General features: G+C 45.3%; 1 protein-coding gene across 6 annotated transcripts; it reads right to left on the reverse strand.

Annotated features, from left to right (window-relative positions):
* Positions 1–252: 252 nt before the first annotated feature.
* Positions 253–23,111, reverse strand: LOC148324007 (myomegalin-like). Of its 6 annotated transcripts, none has more exons than XM_088313683.1 (6): positions 23,017–23,111; positions 22,713–22,867; positions 22,377–22,534; positions 13,615–13,734; positions 2,029–2,074; positions 253–461 (listed from the first exon to the last, which is right to left on the reverse strand). In XM_088313683.1, coding segments are annotated over exons 1-6 (507 nt in total). In that variant the 5' UTR covers positions 23,044–23,111; the 3' UTR covers positions 253–460. The 6 variants fall into 6 exon arrangements, 3 of the variants coding, with proteins under 3 accessions (XP_088169809.1, XP_088169808.1, XP_088169807.1); XR_015846352.1 differs by lacking the exon at positions 253–461 and adding an exon at positions 14,643–15,304 and having other exon boundaries at positions 2,038–2,074; positions 13,615–13,838; positions 22,234–22,534; XR_015846351.1 differs by lacking the exons at positions 253–461; positions 2,029–2,074; positions 13,615–13,734 and adding exons at positions 14,191–15,494; positions 20,604–20,720; positions 21,049–21,226 and having other exon boundaries at positions 22,234–22,534.
* Positions 23,112–23,124: the final 13 nt, after the last annotated feature.

The raw sequence follows: 23,124 nt of genomic DNA on the forward strand, positions 1-23,124 counted from the left end.
CCAGTGCAATACAACAATAATTCAGATAGATATATAAATGAGATAAATAAGAGAATAGTTAGTGCAATGGAAAATAATACTGGATAGGATATAGAAGCCCAGCGGACTACGGGCGAAAGGCGCACTACACCCTGAACTGGTCGCCAAACAGTCACAGAGCAGACATAGACACCGTCACTGAGTGGGAATCGAACCCACGCTGCCTGCACACAAGTCAGGCGAATGTAGCACTACACCATCAGTGACGCAAGGTTGTATTGTATTGTACTGTATTGTGCTTGAATTAAGTCAACATTGTCACCACCTCTTACCTGTTTGACTTTGTATGACCTCAGCTCTGTGCGGTGAGCTTGAGAATTGCAAGCTTGGTGTGCAAAGACCAGGCTGCGTTTTGCGACAGGATGTCGTAACTGGTGAGAATGACAGATTGTCTGACATGGCACTACTTTGAGAGTGCAAATCTGTAAAATTCAAATGGTAAAAAAGTTAAGACTTCTCCACTGCTTCCAGTCAAACAAAACAATGAGACTTCTTTGTCAGAACAACTTTTTCCAGCATTCCCTTCCGCTGGATTTTGGGATGGAATGAGATTGTAGCAATCGGTCTCCGGTTAAGGATTACGAGGGACACCACGGGAAAGTTTGCTACTTGTCCCCCGAATGAATGAATGAATCTGACTCATCAGTGTTATCTGAGGGAGCGTGACAGCTGCAGGGAGTGTTGGAGCGTTGACATGAGGGGTGATGGGTGGGCTGGTTTAGTTGGGTATGAAGCGATTCAATGATCTTGTCTTTCTGCTGCAGCGCCTGACAAAGCCTGTTGGCACACCCCCATAGTTAAGATGTATTCTTTAAAGACAGCAGAAATCTTTACCCGCAGAAATTATAGTTTCTACCTCAGTAGAAATGTTTAAATGTTGACTTAAGACTATTTTTTTAATTTAGTTAAACCACAAACTGAAAAAAATGGTATATTAAATTTACAAAATTTTATTTCGTCAAGTGGTCGCAAAAATTAAAATCATCAGGAATCCAGATAATTCTTTTTAAGTAGAAATATAGTCTGTATTGTGATTAATTTCATTTCCTCAAATGGTTGTATGAAATTAAATCATCTGGATATTTAAGTAGAATTATAGACTACTTTAAAAAATTATCGGGATCCAGATTATTTTATTTTTTGTGCAACCACTTGATGTAATAAAATTGATTAAATTCAACCAACTTTTTTCAGTGCATGTAGGCTTGTTCTACTACCACTTCTCCTTGCTCTTTCTCCCTCGTCCCTTGGTTGGAGAGAAAGGTAGGTGAAAGGTGGCTGACTCTAATGCTGTTGATGTATGGATTCCGCACCGACCAACCGGGACAATAGAGGTGGGCAAATTCCTAAAGCTGTCTTTCTGTGGTATTTCATCCTATGAAAGAGCTTTCACTTTGTTCTAGTTCAGTGGTTCCCCCAACTTTTCGGGCTTGCGTACCCCTGAACCTTTTTGTTATACTCTGAGTACCCCCTCACTCATACATGTTGTTGAGTCTAGTGGAAGGTAACGCAACTGATTACCATCCATCCATTATGTGTACCGCTTCTCCTCACCAGGGTTGCGGGGTGTGCTGGAGCCTATCCCAGCCATCTTCGAGCTGTAGTCGGGGGACACCCTGAACTGGTTGCCAGCCAATCGCAGGTCACACATAGACGAACAACCATCCGCGCACACACTCATAGCTAGGGGCAATTTAGAGTGTCCAATCAACGCATGTTTTTGGAATGTGGGAGGAAACCGGAGTACCCGGAGGAAACCCACGCAGGCGCCCGGAGAACATGCAAACTCCACACAGGATGGCCGGAGCCGGAATCAAACCCACGACCTCCGCATTGTGAGGCCATCATGCTAACCAGTCGGGCCACCGTGCCGCCCCAACAGATTACTATATGCAAATAATTTTATTTCCTTAATTAGCACATTTTACAAGCATGAATTGGCATGCACAGATATTTACAGTATATTCACACAAATATCAGAGAACAAACCAAATGGCCAGAAGATGTGTCTTCTCATCCGGATCCTCATGATAATCTGATAAAAAAAGTACAAACCAAAGCATCAATATCACCCTCTGTATTATTTTTTTCATGTTAAATGACCAGAGGTGGGCATTCGGTCAGACTGAGCAGACAACAATTTTGCAGATTGTTAAATCGTGATTATGCTAATGTGCACCTTGCTACCAATAGAGGGTGGTGGTGGTTTATATATGCCAGTTATAAAAGTCTAGGAGTCTAGATGAAATGTTGAGGCATTTGCATTAAACGCAGAGAAAGTTGATGTGCGTGCATATATTCATTAACGGGGATGAAAGCCGTGGATACAAGCCGAGTATTATATTATATATTATACAGTAATACCCCGGTTATCGCGGTTAATGGGGACCGAGACCACCCGCGAAAACTGAAAATCCGCGAAGTAGCGGCGCACCTTCAAAAAAATAAATAAATAAAATACTTATATATACTTCGCACCTATATATATATATATATATATATATATATATATATATATATATATATATATATATATATATATATATATAGGTGCGAAGTAGTGGCGCACCTTAAAAAATGCTTAAAAAAAAAATATATATATATATATATATGTATATATATATATATATGGGTAGAGAGAGAGAGAGTGAAATGCATGTTATAACAAAAAAAAACAAATTATTAAAACTTATTTTTTTATTCCCCAGCCATTATTTTCGTATTTATTCAATGACTTCTTTTTGTATTTATTTAATTACTTCGACTTTTACCTGCTGGTACGCCGTCCGGTGTGCCCTGTGAATGTTATGATCCTCCAGCAGAGCTGGAGGATTGAGCAGGACTCTCCAAACGCAGACACGGGAAAAAAGGTGGTGATACAAAGATATTTATTATAATCACAATATAGTCAGTGTAATCAGCGCGTCTCGCAGCAGCTGACGGCATGGCGCGAGACGATCGCTGGAGGAACGCCCACACAGCTGAAAAAACAAAAACACGCGGCATGACAGGCACGGATCATGACAGTGAAATGAAAGGTGGCATTCTTCATTTATTTATTTATTCATTCATAACTGACAGCCTCACGCTACGCTCGTGCCCGGGCGGAAGAGGTGCTCCTATTCGGCTTAACTGTGACACACGCCCGCCCTCCTCCCCCGGAGCTTCCATTCGGTTAAACTTAGGGGCCGCTTGGAACCGCCCGTGCCCGGGGAAGGTGCTCCTCTTCGGCTTACTGTGACGCGAGCATGCCCTCCTCCTCCGGAGCTTCCATTCGGTTAAACTTAGGGGCCGCTTGGCACCGCCCGTGCCCGGGAAGGTGCTCCTCTACGGCTTAACTGCCATGCACGCCGGCCGGAGCTCTGGTACGGTCCGAACCGCGCGAAACGTCGCCACCAATCGTGTCCGGGGGAACGTGCTCTTCTTCGTCCACTCTCTTCTTCGTCCACTCTCCTCTTCGGCGCACGCCGGCCGTCAAACCGCTCCAGCGCCCCCTCGTGCCGCTCGGCGAAACTACAATGCCCCCGAATATTTTTTAGACCCGCGAAGCACTGAACCCGCGAAAGGTGAACCGCGAAGTAGCGGGGTATTAGAATTAGAATTAGAATTAGAAATCCCTTTATTGTCATTGTACTCAAGAGTGCAACGAGATTAGAGAGCTCCCCTCTCCAGTGCAATACAACAATAATACAATACAATTACTGTATTGCAAAAGAATTGTTCCACAGTGTGACCTATGTATGACCATTTGGATGAGAAGACTTCAAGAGAAGCGGATGCCTGAAGACTGGATTCAATAGCTGCAACATCAAAGGAGGTGTGTCCGAGACACACCTCTGAAACAAAAAGGACTGAGACTTTAGTGCGAGAGCACTAAAAGGCATAGCTGCCTTGTCAATCAGTTAACGACTGCCATTGATGTCTGTTTTTCCTCTCGTGTCTGAAATGTTTACATGTTCATGCTGGTGGTCCCCCCTTCATTCTTTAGTGCAAATACATTGTATTGTTAGTAGGGCTGGGCGATATGGCTGAAAACTATATTGGTAGGCATGCATGTCATATCGGTAGATATCGATATATATCGAATTATTTATTTTTATATATATATATATATCAGAATCAGAAATCCCTTTATTGTCATTGTACTCAAGTGTGCAACGAGATTAGAGAGCTACCCTCTCCAGTGCAATACAACAATAATTCAGATAAATATATAAATTAGATAAGAGAATAATTAGTGCAATGGAAAATAATACTGAATAGGGTATATAAAAACACATCACGTTGCTGTTCTGCAAGGTACGGGCGGTCGTGTGTGTGTGAGTTTAGAATGAAGATGGCTCTTGGGAAGAAACTGTTTCTCAGTCTATTGTTCCTTGATTTGATGCACCTGTAGCGCCTGCCAGAGGGCATCAGGTCGAACAGGTGTGAGTTTGGGTGGGTATTGTCTTTGACGATGTTGAGAGCCCTTCTGAGGCACCGGGTGGTGTAGATGTCCGACAGTGAGGGGAGAGGGCAGCCAATAATCCTTTGCGCTGTTTTGACTGTCCTCTGGAGCCTCACTCTGTCCGCCTCAGTGCAGCCGCTGTACCAGGTGGAGACACAGTATGTCAGCAGGCTCTCGATGGACGAGTGGTAGAAGGCCAGCAGCAGCTTCCTGTCCAGGTTGAATTTCCTGAGGACTCTTAGGAAGTGCAGACGCTGGTGGACCTTCTTTACCACTGCTGTGGTGTTGTGTGTCCAAGAAAGGTCATCTGTACTACCAGGAACTTGAACGTGTGGACCCTCTCCACACACACGCCTTCGATGCAGAGGGGGGGCGGCACCTTCTTGTTCCTCCTGAAGTCGATGACGATCTCCTTTTTGCAATGTTGAGTTGCAGTCTGTTGTCCTCGCACCAAGCCGTCAGTCTCTGGACCTCCTCTCTGTAGGCTGTCTCGTCACCTTCCGAGATCAGACCGACCACTGTCGTGTCGTCAGCAAACTTGACGATGGTGTTGTTACCATGGGCCGGGCTGCAGTCGTAGGTCTAGAGGGCGTATAGGAGAGGGCTCAGCACGCATCCTTGAGGGGAACCAGTGCTCAGCGTACGGGTGGAGGACGTGTAGGGGCCAAGCAACACAGTCTGGGGTCTGTTGGTCAGAAAGTCCTTAATCCAGATGCGTGTGAGGGCAGGGAGGCCGAGAATGTCCAGTTTGGCGACGAGGATGTCCGGCATGATTGTGTTGAATGCCGAGCTGTAGTCCACAAAGAGCATCCTTGCATAGCTCTGCTGTTGTTCCAGGTGGCCCAGCACAACATGCAGAGCATTGTATTTATATATATATATATATATATATATATATATATATATATATATATATATTTATTTACTTTTTTACGATTGTTGCGAGAGCTGGGACTGTATGTGAATTTGGGGGGGTTCACCGGAGCGCCTCATCCAAACAGTCACTCGAATCAAAGAGCGTGACCGGACACAGGGATAGAGAACAACGTATCTTTAATAGCACTCCAATCAATTCAACACAGCTCAATAACTCACTTTCATTCTGGAGCATACACGACGACGAAAAGTGTAGCAATCGAGCATCCGAGCTAACGGCTAACGGACTCGATACGTCTCTCTTAGGACCGCTTGGCTTTCCAACAATATGCCTGACATAAATTAACATAAATACAAGGACCCATTAGCTGCCCGAAAACATGCCTGTTGTTAAATACACAAATTAAACAGCAAACCAATACCTGTATAAACAGAGCAGTAATGAGGAATTTACAACAACTATTTAAAATAAAACAGGGAAAAGGGCTGAATTCCAATTAGTTTTATTTTAAAATGTACAACGCACGGCGGCCTCCATTGAGACGGAAAAATTCTGGTGCTACGGGCCGTTTCGTCCAGTGCGAGTCCGCAGAGGGTGCTTGTTAGCAGCTTCACTGCTACGTACGCCCGCTTCCCTTGCGACGGAGTTCTCGTGTGCTGCTGCTACGGCCCGTTTTGTCCCGTGCGTGTCCGCGGTGGGTGAACATCTCGTGCGTGTCCGCGGAGGGTGCTTGTTAGCGGCTTCACTGCTACGTACGCCCGCTTCCCTTGCGACGGAGTTCTCGTGTGCTGCTGCTACGGGCCGTTTTGTCCCGTGCGTGTCTGCGGAGGGTGCTTGTTAGCGGCTTCACTGCTACGTACGTCCGCCTCTCATGCAACAGAGGTCTCGTGTGCTGCTGCTACGGGCCGTTTTGTCCCGTGCGTGTCTGCGGTGGGTGCACGTCTCGTGCGTGTCCGCGGAGGGTGCTTGTTAGCGGCTTCACTGCTACGTACGCCCGCTTCCCTTGCGACGGAGTTCTCGTGTGCTGCTGCTACGGGCCGTTTTGTCCCGTGCGTGTCTGCGGAGGGTGCTTGTTAGCGGCTTCACTGCTACGTACGTCCGCCTCTCATGCAACAGAGGTCTCGTGTGCTGCTGCTACGGGCCGTTTTGTCCCGTGCGTGTCTGCGGTGGGTGCACGTCTCGTGCGTGTCCGCGGAGGGTGCTTGTTAGCGGCTTCACTGCTACGTACGCCCGCTTCCCTTGCGACGGAGTTCTCGTGTGCTGCTGCTACGGGCCGTTTTGTCCCGTGCGTGTCTGCGGAGGGTGCTTGTTAGCGGCTTCACTGCTACGTACGCCCGCCTCCCATGCAACAGAGGTCTTGTGTGCTGCTGCTACGGGCCGTTTTGTCCCGCGCGTGTCTGCGGTGGGTGCACGTCTCGTGCGTGTCCGCGGAGGGTGCTTGTTAGCGGCTTCACTGCTACGTACGCCCGCTTCCCTTGCGACAGAGGTCTCGTGTGCTGCTGCTACAGGCCGTTTTGTCCCGTGCGTGTCCGCGGAGGGTGCTTGTTAGCGGCTTCACTGCTACGTACGCCCGCCTCCCATGCAACGGAGGTCTTGTGTGCTGCTGCTACGGGCCGTTTTGTCCCGTGCGTGTCTGCGGAGGGTGCTTGTTAGCGGCTTCACTGCTACGTACGCCCGCCTCCCATGCAACAGAGGTCTCGTGTGCTGCTGCTACGGGCCGTTTTGTCCCGCGCGTGTCTGTGATGGGTGCACGTCTCGTGCGTGTCCGCGGAGGGTGCTTGTTAGCGGCTTCACTGCTACGTACGCCCGCTTACCTTGCGACAGAGGTCTCGTGTGCTGCTGCTACGGGCCGTTTTGTCCCGTGCGTGTCGGCGGAGGGTGCTTGTTAGCGGCTTCACTGCATCGTACGCCCGCCTCCCATGCAACGGAGGTGTACGAGAGCGCCGGGCCGTTTCGTCTCGTGCGTGTCCGAGAGGGGGTGCTTGTTATCGGCTTAACTATTAAGCAAGCGTTTCCTCAAGTCCGGTAAGTCGACTTCAGCCACCCGTTTTTGTTTTGTTTGTTTTGAGGCACGCTAGCTCAACGGTGCATGCATAAGCCTCCGGTTATATTTCCTCAATGGGAGGGAGTTTGTGACAAGTAGGGCAGTGATAGGTTGAATTTGCTCCGTTGTTTTTTTTTCTTTTCTGGGATCGATAATTTATCGATACCATTTTCTATTAATATCACTCACCCACCTATCGTGATACATATCGATATCGAATTATTGTCACAGCCCTAATTGTTAGGGACTTCCCTACTAAAATAGAGGGCTCAGCGGAGAGTGCTCCAGAACGAAGTTGGAGATGCAACTGAGAACACCTCCGTTCATTCTCCTCGCGAGTAAAAAGATCAACTCTTGTCTTCCTTTCATTCATTTTGCCTATGTATAGAGAATGCTTAGGTGATTAAACCTGACAGGTTACGACTGCAGCACTGCGGCTTAGTAACAGCTTGTTTTTATTTTTGCAATCGATGTCACATATGCTATAAATGAAAATGCTTTGCAGCTGTGTGCGGACACGCCCCCTTCAGCAGTACGCGTTACGGCAGTAGGATTCATGCGCCAAGCTCCTGTCAATATCACCTGAGACACTCAATAAAGAGACCGAACGAATAACCTCGACTCGGATCATTCTACAGACATTGTGACTAGAATACGTTCCTGTGAGGTGAGCAAGAAAAAGGCTACTAGGCTCGGTGGATCCTTTTGATGGCAAATCGCAATCATGGGAGGAGTACTGTGGATTTTTTTTTTTGTAGCGAACGACATTGTTGAATGGAGTGGGTTCTCAGGCCTACACACTGATGATGAACCTGCTCAGTCAGGCTAAACCCGGAGAACAAATTTACAATGAACTGGTGAGATTGTTAAAAACATTTTCACCCCAAGCCAAGTGAAATAATGGAGAGGTGGATGTTTAATTCAAGAGATGGGAAAGCGGATGGAAGTGTGGGAGACTCGCGCAGGGCACTAATTATGGGGAATCGCGAACCATGATGTTGAGACTGTTTGGTCTCTAGAATAAATGACAACAGGATACAACAGGTTATTGTCAGAGGATGCATTGACTTCTGACAAGGCGCTCAAGACAGATGAGGATTTGCATGTCATAAAGGAATAAAGCAAATGGAGTCAAGCGATGGGGTCAGTTAACAAGGTCGAGGACGCCTGCACCAAGCCCCTGCTGAACACAAGGTGTGGTGGACAGGGTCTTTTAGTGGCCCTAAGCAAAGTTTCCTTTGTGTGCCCTCTAACTGATCCGCCGCACCAATCGTGCTGTTATTGATGACTCTAAAACCCATCATGTCAATGTGACTGCAGCAATCTCTTCATTTATACTTTTTGTCATTGCATTGGAGCCTTTATAATCAGCTACTACTGTACAAGTCAAGTTAGGACTACACCCCAGAAACATTTACATTTTCCTGTCTCCGAATGCATTTTAATTTGGTCTAGTTGAGTTAAGTCATTGAATTTACACTTCAATGCAATAAACTGATTAATATTTATACACAAACAAAATTGTTTTAACCTAATATCAGATAAGAATGAGAATTAATGCATTCATGAATTGGACAATAAATGAGCCCAAGAAAATTATCTGAGGTAAATTAGTATTAAAGTACCATAATGAGTACCTATACCTAATTACATGTATATATTTTTCTTTATTTCTTCACGGTATAAGATCAAATGTACCATGCATCATTAGGGTTGTATTATTATTGTTGCCGCCAAATTATTAAATGCATAATATTTCAAGCACATTGGTGGCAAACCAATTTTAAATAAAACAATAAATACATAAGTAAATAATATGAACATGGCCAAAAAAGCCTAAATATCTCATGTTGAGTGCCGGACATCTTTAGCATTTAGCTAGCTAACTGTAACGTTCCTGAAAATAAAATGAATAAGCACACCGCACAGACACAATTTAACTGTGATGATGCGGTGGTAGCGGGGCATTAGCGGCCTGAGCGAAGTTGCTATTCTCAATTTAAACACAAGGCCCTAACATCATCCGCATTTACCTCGAGATTGTTCTTCATCTTTTCTTTTTTTCTTTTCTTTTTCCGTACCCGATCAGTCTTTTTGACATTTTGCTTGGTGCCCTTGTTTACACACAATTGCACGTTGTCTCGCGGACTAATCATTGCAAAGTGAGATAAAGCGTCATTCATTGGTTTACCATAAATGGAGCGCAAGTTGTGCGTGCGCATTAGTGAGAGGATGTGTCGGCAAAGGGTTGCCAGATCGCGATCTGGCAACGCTTTGCCCTACGCGGCTGCATAATTGGCGTATGTGTATGGTGAAATTAATATTATCTGTTTGTTAAACTTGCTTGTGTTTTCCCCTAACATTTTAATACAATACAATACAACTTTAGATTGATTGCACTTCTGACAATGTGGATTGAGCAGCTACGTTGCAACGTCATCGTTCCGTCCCCCTCCCATCTCCAGGCATAAACACTCAGACCAAGAATAACCAAACTTCAACGTTAGAGTAATTGTTCCATCCATCCATTATCCGCCGCTTATCCGGGGTCGGGTCGCGGGGGCAGCAGCTTCAGCAGGGAAGCCCAGACTTCCCGCTCCCCAGCCACATCTTCCAGCTCTGCCGGAGGGATGCCCAGGCGTTCCCAGGCCAGCCGGGAGACATAGTCTCTCCAGCGTGCCCTGGGTCGTCCTCTGGGCCTCCTGCCGGTGGGACATGCCCGGAACACCTCCCCTGGGAGGCGTCCAGGAGGCATCCTAAACAGATGCCCGAGCCACCTCATCTGGCTCCTCTCTACGTGGAGGAGCAGCGGCTCGACACTGAGTCCCTCCCGGATGGCCGAGCTTCTCACCCTATCTCTAAGGGAGAGCCCAGACACCCTGCGGAGGAAACTCATTTCAGCCGCTTGTATCCGAGATCTTGTTCTTTCGGTCACGACGAGCGAGCCGTCACCTTACCGTGGTGGAGGGGTTTGCGTGTCCCAATGATCCTAGGAGCTAAGTTGTCTGGGGCTTTTGCCCCTGGTAGGGTCACCCATGGCAAACAGGTCCTCGCTGAGGGTCCAGACAAAGCAAGGCTCACCAAACCCCCTTATGATGCTCAAAAATATTGGACCACGTTTTCCCTTGCCCGGACGCGGGTCACCGGGGCCCCCTCTGGAGATGGGGCTCGTTGGCGAGCACCTCGTGGCCGGGCCTGCACCCATGGGGCTCGGCCGGGCACAGCCCGAAAAGGCAACGTGGGTCCCCCTTCCCAAGGGCTCACCACTTGTGGGAGGGGCCAAAGGGGTAGGGTGCAGTGTGAGTCGGGCGGCGGCAAGAGGCAGGGACCTTGGCGCTCTGATCCCCGGCTACAGAAACTAGCTCTTAGGACATGGAATGTCACCTCTCTGGTGGGGAAGGAGCCTGAGCTGGTGTGCGAGGCAGAGAAATTCCGACTACATATAGTCGGGCTCACCTCCACACACAGCGTAGGCTCTGGTACCAGTCCTCTTGAGAGGGGTTGGACACTCTTCCACTCTGGAGTTGCCCAAGGTGAGAGACGCCGAGCAGGTGTGGGCATACTTATTGCCCCCCGGCTTGGCGCCTGTACACTGGGGTTCACCCCGGTGGACGAGAGGGTAGCCTCCCTCCGCCTTAAGGTGGGGGGACGGGAGCTGACTGTTGTTTGTGCTTATGCACCAAACAGCAGTTCTGAGTACCCACCCTTTTTGGAGTCTTTGGAGGGTGTGCTGGAGAGCGTTCCCCCTGGAGACTCCCTCGTTCTGCTGGGGGACTTCAATGCTCACGTGGGTAATGACAGTGAGACCTGGAAGGGCGTGATTGGGAGGAATGGCCCCCCCAATCTGAACCCGAGCGGTGTTCTGTTACTAGACTTCTGTGCTCGTCATGGATTGTCGATAACGAACACCATGTTCAAACATAAGGGTGTTCATATGTGCACTTGGCACCAGGACACCCTTGGCCGCAGTTCGATGATCGACTTTGTAGTCGTGTCATCGGATTTGCGGCCGCATGTTTTGGACACTCGGGTGAAGAGAGGGGCGGAGCTGTCAACTGATCACCACCTGGTGGTGAGTTGGCTCCGATGGTGGGGGAAGATGCCGGTCCGACCCGGCAGACCCAAACGTATTGTGAGGGTCCGCTGGGAACGCTTGGCGAATCCCCTGTCAGAAAGAGTTTCAACTCCCACCTCCGGCAGAACTTTGCCCACGTACCGGGGGAGGCGGGGGACATTGAGTCTGAGTGGACCATGTTTCGTGCCTCCATTGTTGAGGCAGCCGATCGGAGCAGTGGACGTAAGGTGGTCGGTGCCTGTCGTGGCGGCAACCCCCGAACCCGCTGGTGGACACCGGTGGTAAGGGATGCAGTCAGGCTGCAGAAGGAGTCCTATCGGGCCTTTCTGGCCTGTGGGACTCCGGAGGCAGCTGACAGGTACCGACTGGCCAAGCGGAATACGGCTTCGGTGGTTGCCGAAGCAAAAACTCGGGCGTGGGAGGAGTTCGGTGAGGACATGGAAAACGACTTCCAGACGGCTTCGAAGAAATTCTGGTCCACCATCCGTCGTCTCAGGAGAGGGAAGCAGTGCACCACCAACACTATTTATAGTGGAGATGGGGTGCTGCTGACCTCGACTCGGGACGTTGTGAGTCGGTGGGGAGAATACTTCGAAGACCTCCTCAACCCTACCGACACGCCTTCCTTTGAGGAAGCAGAGCCTGAAGACTCCGTGGTGGACTCACCTATCTCGGGGGTTGAAGTAACCGAGGTGGTTAACAAGCTCCTCGGTGGCAAGGCCCCGAGGGTGGATGAGATCCGCCCGGAGTTCGTTAGGGCTCTGGATGTTGTGGGGCTGTCATGGTTGACGCGCCTCTACAACATTGCGTGGACATCGGGGACAGTGCCTCTGGATTGGCAGACCGGGGTGGTGGTCCCTCTTTTTAAGAAGGGGGATCGGAGGGTGTGTTCCAACTATAGAGGAATCACACTCCTCAGCCTCCCTGGAAAGGTCTACTCAGGGGTACTGGAGAGGAGGGTCCGTCGGGAGGTTGAATCTCAGATCCAAGAGGAGCAGTGCGGTTTTCGTCCTGGCCGTGGAACAGTGGACCAGCTCTACACTCTCTACAGGGTCCTTGAGGGTGCATGGGAGTTCGCCCAACCAGTCTACATGTGTTTTGTGGACTTGGAGAAGGCGTTCGACCGTGTCCCACGGGGAGTTCTGTGGAGCGTGCTTCGGGAGTACGGGGTACCGAGCCCCTTGATACGGGCAGTTGGGTCCCTGTACCACCGATGTCAGAGTTTGGTCCACATTGCCGGCAGTAAGTCGGATTCGTTTCCAGTGAAGGTTGGACTCCGCCAAGGCTGCCCTTTGTCACCGATTCTGTTCATAATTTTTATGGACAGAATTTCTAGGCGCAGTCGGGGCAATGAGGGGATCCGGTTTGGTGACCTCAGTATTTCATCTCTGCTTTTCGCAGATGATGTGGTACTGTTGGCTTCCTCAGGCCGTGATCTCCAACTTTCACTGGAGCGGTTCGCAGCCGAGTGTGAAGCGGTTGGGATGAAGATCAGCACCTCCAAATCTGAGACCATGGTTCTCAGTCGGAAAAGGGTGGAGTGCCCTCTCCAGGGAGATCCTGCCCCAAGGGGAGGAGTTTAAGTATCTTGGTGTCTTGTTTACGAGTGAGGGGAGGATGGAGCGAGAGATCGACAGGCGGATCGGTGCAGCCTCCGCTGTGATGCGGACGCTGTATCGGTCTGTCGTGGTGAAGAGGGAGCTGAGCCAAAAGGCGAAGCTCTCGATTTACCGGTCGATCTACGTTCCTACCCTCACCTATGGTCACGAGTTGTAATTGTTCCAGTGAGTAAAAATCAAGGACATTGACTGATGCGTTAAAAGTATTTTGGCGTGTCCAATAAAATTAGATTTCACAACAGCAAGTCACTTGCATGATTGGTTTGACAGTAATGAAACAATCATGAAATCATGACAAAGTTCCAGTTCTTATTTTTAAAATGTGTGATGTTATGAATTAAAGGCAATGTTACAAATTCAACTTCTTTCGTAAACGAAATAAAATCATGAATTAAGCGGGGCACCATATAAAAACTTTCCTAGGGCACCACATCAACGAGGGCCTGCCTTGGCTGTACGTATGTATGTATAAAAATTAAAAAATGTGTACAATACATAAAAAGTCTGACTTACATCTGCTGACGTTCTGTGCCAGTGTGCTGCTCTGGGCCAGCTGGTCCCTGAAGCTCCGGCCCATGTAATAGTCAATGTCATTGACTCTCAACAGCTCTTCGAAGGCCTTGGTGGTGTTCCCTAGGTGTTGTGTGAGAATGTGATACACACCACGACCTTCACGTAGCTGCTGACGGAGGACAGATAGCTCTCTTGCTTGAGTCTGGATTAAAGTGTCAAATTTACTGGGGAAAGAGGGACATGCTCGTGTTACATTTGGCTAAAAACTATACAATCACGTATGATCTTTAATCTGTGTGTTTTAGCAAGGTTACCCAAAGACTGTTGGACCCGTTGGTCATCTGCACTACTTTTCATTGATTTGCCATTGGAAACACATTTTTACTGCACATTAACACTTACTATAGGGCTTGAGTGGAACAATATAAACCACCAGAAAAGGATGTTTTTGTCAAGTTGTATTCCATTTGTGTTTGCCAATGTATTCTTATCATTGTGGAGGTGTTTGTGCTTAATCCTAGGAGCTAAGTCGTCTGGGGTTGTATACCTCTGGAAGGGTCACCCAGAGCTAACAGTCCCTAGATGAAGGACGAGACCAAGAACAGTTTAAAACCCCCTTTTGATGAACCCCCTTTGGAGCCAGGCTTGGAGGTGGAGAGTGTTGTTGAGTGCCTAGTTGCCAGGCCCATGGGGTGGTGAGAAGAGGCAATGTGGGTCCCCTGAGGGTCGGGTGCAAAGAGAGCTGGGTGGCGGCCGAAGGCAGGGACCTCGGTGGTCTGATCCCTGGCTACAGAAACTGCCTTTAGGATAAGCGGAATGCAACCCCCCTGTGGCAGGGAAAGCACCTAAGATGGCGCGTAAACTTGGTAAAATCCAACTAGACATAGTTGCCTTGACACACCACTTGGGCTCTGGGACCAGTCCTCAGGTTGGACTCTTTCACTCTGGGTTGCCCATGATGAGAGGGGCAGAGCAGGTGTGGGCATACTTATTAGCCACTGGCTTTGTGCCTTTACGTTGGAGTTTACCTTGGTGGTGGTGTTGTAGACGCGCCCCCCACCGGCACACAGTGTCGCTTGCGACCAAGCCAGGATGCGCCCCGGCGATGGGCGCTCCTTCTCCGGGAACCCTCTCTCAACCAAATTGAATGAAAGATTTAACACAAATTAACCCTAATAATGTTGGATCATATTTGATTTTGTTTTGTGTTACTCAGAACCTTGATAGATGTCTATATAAACACCACTAAACATGAGATTGCAAGTACTGTTAGAATCCAACAATACAATATAAATGAAATCGCAAACAAATAAATTAAACTGAACAACTTCTGTATGGTGACGGTGGTCGAATGCCTATGAATCCATCCTCTGTTTTTTTCTTGAAGCATACAATTTAGAATGCAGTTGCTTACCTTGGCCAGTTTGCCAAATGTCCATCCTCATCTGCAAACTTCTTTCCTCTTTTTTTTATCTGGTCATCCAGTGTGTCTAGGTGTGATATCAACTCTTTGACGCCCTTGTTTGGGTGATGGAGTGGCGGCATGGGATCGCCATAAGATGACTGCCAACCCTCATTGTCCTGTACCATGTTTGGGGAGGGAGAAGCATGGGAAGTCCAGCTGTTCTTCTGAGGCATTTGGGGTCGATTTTCACTAGAGGTAGAGGCGGAATGTAGGCAGCTCTGAAGACTGTGGATAACATTATAAGAATGTGATAGTTGGGTACGAAGGTCCTCAACCAGGCGTTGGAGAGATGAGACCTCATCTTTGTAGCAAGAAGTTTGTTTAGTGGTCTTATTGAAGGGATAGTTATTTCCGCATGGAGCCCACCACTGGGAAGGGCAGTCCAGAGATATGCACATTTCCAGGTCATCAAATTCTGTCACAGAAGACAAAAAATGTCATGTTTTAACCACTTTGAAAGCTTTCTTGTTACAAACATTTCAATCTACATCAAAGCAGGCAATTGAATACACTGTTTGTAAATTGTATTCAATATGAATATAAAGTCGGAAAATGCATAGTATGGACAGAATTAGCCCAAATAAGTGATTCTTCTTCTGTATTTTCGCATACTGGGTAACTTTAGGCACATTTAATGTATATATATATATATATATATATATATATATATATATATATATATACAGTGAACCCCCGGTTATCGCGGTTAATGGGGACCGAGACCACCCGCGAAAACTGAAAATCCGCGAAGTAGCGTCGCACCTTAAAAAAAAAAAAAAAAAAAAAAAAAAACGTGTGTGTGTATATATATATATATATATATATATATATATACTTCGCACCTATATATAAATAAATATAGGTGCGAAGTAGCGGCACACCTTCAAAAATGCTTAAAAAATATATATATATATATATATACGGGAGAGAGAGAGTGAAATTCATGTTATAACAAAAAAAATATGATTAAAACGTATTATTTTTTTATTCCCCAGCCATTATTTTTGTATTTATTCAATTACTTCTTTTTGTATTTACTTAATTACTTCGACTTTTACCTGCTGGTACGCCGTCCGGTGTGCCCTGTGAAATGAAAGGTGGCATTCTTCATTTATTTATTTATTCATTTATTCATTCATAACTGACAGCCTCGCGCTCCGCTCGTGCCCGGGCGGAAGAGGTGCTCCTCTCCGGCTTAATAGTCACGCACGCCGGACCTGCTCCCCCGAAGCGTGTCTCCGTTCGGTTGAACTTGGTTTCATTTCGCCCCGCCCGTGCCCGGGGAAGGTGCTTCTATTCGGCTTAACTGTGACACACGCAGCTGGTGAAGAGTGTGAAGAATTTACCAGAGAAGAAGAACTAATGCAAGAATGGCGGAAAACCCAGAAAAACAAATCACAGACCCACAGGCGAGTTTCCACTAGAAAGTGTGGAGACGCTTCGGCTTTTTACGAGACAGGTGACGGGCGAACACTAGATAAAGAGTATGCAATCTGCAAGAACTGCTTTGCAAAGGTAAAATATAACATCAACACTACGAATCTGCAAAGCCACCTCGTTCACTATCACGATGAACTACTCGCAGGTGATAAAAAGGTGAACCAAGACAGCGGACAATCACTACTGCTTTTAAAGCAAAGTTTCCCTTCGGTGTGCTCTTACGTCTGAGCATGTTGATCAGTTAGTGTTCCTCAAGAAGAATATGCCTTGATGTGTCCTCTGTGCGGTTTAACGCAAAGCACTTTATTGACAGTTGCTACTGACATTTTAGGTTCAGAAAGCAGTGCAGTGTCTTGGTTTACATAAAACATGTTATTAATGTTTGTGCACTTTAATGTGTTCAGCTGTACAGGGAACTGTTATTAATGTCCATGCTCTTTAATTTGTCCAGCTGTAGCTACAGTGTTAAGACACATTGGCATTGAATAAATGCTAAATTACAGATGTTTTCATTTTTATGGGCATTTTTTTCTTTTTCAGTCACATACCTTGTGATATATCGTTGAAGAATTTTCTAACAATATATTGAATATCATAGACATTGTGTATTGTGATATGATCGTTATCGTGGGCCACATATTGTCACAGTATCGAATTGTGAGTTACCCGTATTGTCCCACCCCTAATATTAATGTAAATTATTAGTTGGATGGCAAATTGAAATGGTGTCATTTGATTCATTTATATTTCTTCATTCCTTTGTATTGAGTTGATAGGAGCTGTCAGAGCCAGTTCTTATTGTGCTAGACTTTATTTTAGGAACTTTTTTTACAAAGATTCATGTTTAGTGCTTATAGGTAAACTATGGGATTTAGAATTTACTGTGTGGTAAATAATGGTGTAGTCAATTTGATAATTCTGATTTGTGATTGACTGAGCATGCGCGTGTGGCGAAATCCCCCCGTGTATACAGAGAAGATGTGCTTGTCGTGTTCTTCAGTGGAACAAAATAAATGTGGGACAAGTGCGAACTTGTCGGTGGCTTTTACTTGTCTCTGCTACACATCACATACAAAGCAACAGTGCATGCACGATATATCCTGTCCGTTCTGTAACCAAAGATCCGTTGTAGACTAGATGAATCAGTCCCATGTACAGCACTGTTGTTCACAAAACAATACAATACACCACAATGCTGTAGTTCGAGGAAGCGAAACAGCTTTTGACCCGTAGCGTTCTCATAGTTCAAGTAGATGTTATCCATTCGTTGTGCTGAACAACATTGCTCACTGTACTGGGTTGTGAAACTTTTAATACAAGAAGACAAAAGAGTTCTTTTGGGTCTGTGTGAGTACTAGAATGAAAGTGAAAGCTGGGGATAAAATGATGTGCCGCGACGTACGAATCAGAACAACCTTCGACTGCCCGCACTGATTAACGCTTACGAGAAAAGTGAATTTCTGCCGTTACAGGAGCGTTGTGTATACCTGATACATGTGTGAATTATTTGTGAAACTACAATTACAATTTGTGTTTTTCTGTTGTTCTGTAGTTTTCACGGTGCAGAATGCTGAACATGCTTGTTCAGAGATAAAAGATGATCAACACCCGTTTGAAACTCTCTGCGTCCTTATTCTAAATCCCAAGGGGCTGCTACACAGAGCACAATACCACTGTAAAGAAAATTCGCGAAGCACGATATGGCTATATATATATATATATATATATATATATATATATATATATATATATATATTTAGAAATATATAAATTTATATTAGTGGTGCAGAAAAATGCGTTATTAATGTGATTAATCCACCCCCCTTTTAACGCCGTCAATATTTTTAACGAGCGATTAAGAGTCATCTTGGCCTAATAAACAATGTAGTCCTATGACGTAGCGCTGACGCTTGCGAGACTGGAAAAAAACATCAACCACGCGAAATTTAGGACACGCTTGCATGGGCTTGCTGTGCGGAGTTTTCGCTACTTTATAGAACTAAAAGCATCATGGGAGTGAAAAATTACGCAAATTCAATTCTGAACGGCAAGTCATTTTTTTAAAAAAGTTACCTAATGGTGTAATTGATAAGAGCAAAGTCATTTGTGTGTATTGCCACCGTGTACTTAACGACCATCGCAGCACGTCCAGTTTAAAACACCATTTGATGGCCGAGCACACCGCTGATGCCAATTCGCCAGCCCCTTGTCAAACCCAGGCATCCATCGCTAATTTGCGACAGAAACCGATGGATGGATCAACTAAAAAGAGACTCGCCGAAGCCATAGCTCAGTGGGTGGCCACTGTGCGTTAGCATCGTGGAGGACGAAGGTCTGGCTGAAATAATTCTCATTGCATCCAACGACTACATTTACGAATTTGCTGTGAGATGATAATTGAACCCTCATTCAAGACTTGCAGGAAGCGGAGAAGGCAAAATCAGTCGCAACTGCACAATTCCAACCCTCATTCAAGATTTGCTGGAAAGGGAGAAGGCGGAAGCAGTCGCGCTCACCGGTGATTACTGGACTTCTGTCAGTAACCACAAATACATCGGTATGACAGCCCATTATTTTGACCCATTTCATTTGCACTTTATTGGCATTTTAGATTTCTTATATTACTCCAATTTGATCCTTAGAAAGGCTGTCGTGATGCTGTATTGTGTGACTGTGTGATTCGAATCCAATGCTTTATTTTTTTCAATTAAATTTTTGCATAAAAACAAAAAAATCAATTCTCATATATTAAAGGTATTACAATTCAATAAAAATATTGAATTATATACAGGATGTACAAAAAAAATGGGAGGGATTTTTTTTACAATTAATAAAATGTGCGATTAACTGAGTTAACTATGAAAAAATGTGATTAATCATCATTAAATATTTTAATTGCTTGACAGCACTAATATATATATATATATATATATATATATAGATATAGATATATATATATAGATATATATATATATATATATATATATATAGATATATAGATATATATATATATATATATATATATATATATATATAGATATTCATCCATCCATCCATCTTCTGTACCGCTTCTCCTCACTAGGGTCGCGGGGGGTGCTGGAGCCTATCCCAGCTATCTTCGGGGGACACCCTGAACTGGTTGCCAGCAAATTGCAGGGCACACAGAGACAAACAACCAACCGCACTCACACTCATATCTAGGGGCAATTTAGAGTGTTCAATCGGCCTGCCATGCGTGTTTTTTTTGGAATGTGGGAGGAATCCGGAGTACCCGGAGGAAACCCACGCAAGCACGGGGAGAACACAGGATGGCCATAGCCGAGATCGAACCCACGCCCGATGCTGTCTCTCACTGTGAGGCCATCGTGCTCACCAGTCGGCCACCGTGCTGCATATATATATATATATATATATATATATATACAAGATAAAGATGTCCTTTAATAGTCCCACAATGGGGAAATTTGCAGTGTTACAGCAGCAAAGATATAGATCACACAGCTGTACTTCCTGTTCAAATACATAGGCAGGAAGTGAAGTGAAGCATTGCACGCTGCGTTTTTCCAATGATGACGCCCGCAGTTGCCGCGTGCACTCACACAAGAAACGTCGCTGTTTGCCTTTCTATTGCCAATAAATAGGTTTTATCAACCATGTGCTGCACCTGGTGACGTTAACGATCTGTCTAATGTATTGAATGACATGGCGTTCACTCACTGAATCGTTCAAGAACGTCAATAGCGTGGCAGTATGTTCAGTAAAATTCCACCGCCATCTGATGCTGGCTGCTGATTGGTCATTCACAAAGATTGACAACATGCGCGTGGCTGTTCGCAAACAACACAAGTCTTACGAGACTCAGTAACTGTAATAATATTACAAAAATTGTAACGGTGTATTACTATACCGCGTTAATTTTTGTAACGCGTTACCCCCAACACTGATTTTGACATTAATACTGCCCCAATTGAAAGCTATAATATGCTACCTCGCTTTGTGTTATCAATATAACAACTTGTTCACGTGCAAACAAGTACTTTGAATTACTGATGTGGATAAATGATGTCTTGAATGGTACTGGTACCTGGACTGCTCGTTTCTTCCCTTTCAGCTTCATTCTCACTACGGGCACATGTCTCATAGCCCATGTCCTGTAGGTCTACCTGGATTTGCTTATGTTACTGCTGCACAGTTGTTTCTGCTACAGTGATGCAAATGAAAAGCATACCGTTTGTGTTAAGCGCAGTCTTTAAAGTTTACATTCAAGCACTTTTAAACTACTTTCCATTAAACAATTTTAAAGTGTTGTCCAACATAGTACAGCTTTTTTTAATCATGTATCTTAATTCATCTCATAGTATCAGAGAGAATATCAAATTCAAGTATAAGATTACTCAAGTACTGTAATGCACAGAAATGTACAGGTACCTCAAAAACACCATCATGATTCAAGAAATGTGAATAATTTCTAAGAAATCACAGGAACCTAGTTTTTTGATTACTGGTGATAACATGTCTGTAAAACTCACCGCGCATCTCTCGGTTGTCCTTCAGGCGCTCAGGCTGAACTTTCGCTGTAGCGTCAAACATTGTCAATCTCTCCTTCAGCGATTTGGTCTCTTGTGGCAGATAAACAACTTCATCAAAAATTACCGAGGACACAGACATAGACTGTTTCTGACTGTCTGACAATACTTGGTCTCCACCCTGTTAGAAAAGGAACACAGAATCCTCTTGTAAATTGCATTTTCATTATAAATGACCTCTTATTCACTGTGGTGATACTAATGCAATTCTTAGGCAAATGGACAATAGTGTACTTTTTGGACTTTTTGAATTGCAGATTCCTGGAGCACACAGAACACACTAGAAGAGAGGTTAACACTGCCAAACACCCTAAAAGACAGTGTATATACATTTTTCATCAACTAAATTTACAATTTTAATTTGCAGATGCATGCTTGGATGATGTTTGGATTATTGATATTATGACTCCTATTGTTATTGTTGAATATATTTCGATGCTGACAAACATCTGCTTCACACTTCAGCCCATTTATCAGTAAAATGGTGAAAATTTGTGTAAATGTGAATATTTACTTTGCAAGTGGATTTACAGAGGGAACCTGTGAACTTTATACTTTTGCCCAAAATGTTCACTCTTTGAGCCTTGTGCCACACTGAAGGTTTTAAACCTATTAATCTATTCGGCCAGTCATGTATGGCGTGCATACCTTTGTAATAAAAGTTTCACATGCCAAGCTACACAGCCGTCAAGTATGATTTGTTCATCCATCCATTATCTGAGCCGCTTTTCCTCATAAGAATCACAGGCGTCTTAGCGGGCACTAGGCAGGGAACACCCTGAGCTGGTTGCCAGCCAATCGCAGGCCCCGCATAGACGAACAACCATTCACACGCACAATCACACCTAAGGACAATTTGGAGTGTTCAATTAACCTACCATGCATGTTTTTGGAATGTGGGAGGAAAGCGCAGAACCCGGAAAAAACCCAGTCCGGGATCGAAGCCTCCACCTCTGAAATGTGAGGCGGACGTGCTAACCAGTCATCCGCCGTGCTGCCCGTTTGATTTGTTGATTTAATAAAAAAAATAATTTAAAAGTGAACATGAAACAAATTTGGCTCGCAAAGCCAAACAAAGGGGCCACACACAAACACACACTGGACACAGACATGGTTATACTAACTTACCTGTGACGAGTTGTTGACTTGATTAAGGACATCAGACATATTGACTTCTGTCATCTTTTCTTCATCACAGCTTTGGAATTTGATGGTTGAATTTTTACCCTCAGACAGGGAATGTTGTTCATCCCAAGCGGTCCAAAACTCACAGCTGTCCTCTTCTTCTTCCTCTATGGTGACATCAAACTTGTCTTCCTCATCCTCATCCAGCACTCTCTCATCATTCTGTCCACTGTCATGCTGCTGCATCTCATTTGGTGGTTTCTTGAAATCTTTATGCTCAACATAAACGGTCATCAGAGCTTTCCTTTAAAACAGATGGATACAACATGAACACTTTAAAATAAAAATTAGCCTCAAGTTTCACCAAAATTGCCCAATTTGTGATGTACCATTTGAAAATACAAAAAAAAAAAACAGAAACAGTAAGTAATTAGACAGGCTTCACAGTGCATGCTTTATGCTAGATACAGCTTAAGTGTCACCTGATCTGTGACAGGGATGAGAAGCCAATATTTTTCAGATGTGCCTTTAACTCTCTCAGCTCTCTTTCCATCACTCTTTTCTGCTCCACTAGTTGTTTGACCTCTGTCAGCCTTCGAGCGACGCTCGGGTCCTGGAGTTCAGTTTTGACTGAAGCCTTACCACAAAGATTTACATTTATCATAGCAGCGCAATATCATTGTTTTCAGTCAAATTGGAAGAAATATTTCATGTGAAAAAGCAAACAGGTTTTCACTAGCATATTTTGACTGTCTCGGGAAATGAAAATGCCAATTAGTTTGATACCTTTGTCTTGACCACGAGCTGGCACATCCGTTTAGACTTCTCTTCAGAAACACTCCCACAGTCTTTAGTGTTCAGATCCTCATTAGCACCACCTTTATCTTCTGTACT

Source organism: Idiotropiscis lumnitzeri, chromosome 13, assembly GCF_059441095.1.
Source record: "Idiotropiscis lumnitzeri isolate Australia: NSW breed Sydney's pygmy pipehorse chromosome 13, RoL_Ilum_1.0, whole genome shotgun sequence".
Taxonomy (NCBI): Eukaryota; Metazoa; Chordata; class Actinopteri; order Syngnathiformes; family Syngnathidae; genus Idiotropiscis; species Idiotropiscis lumnitzeri.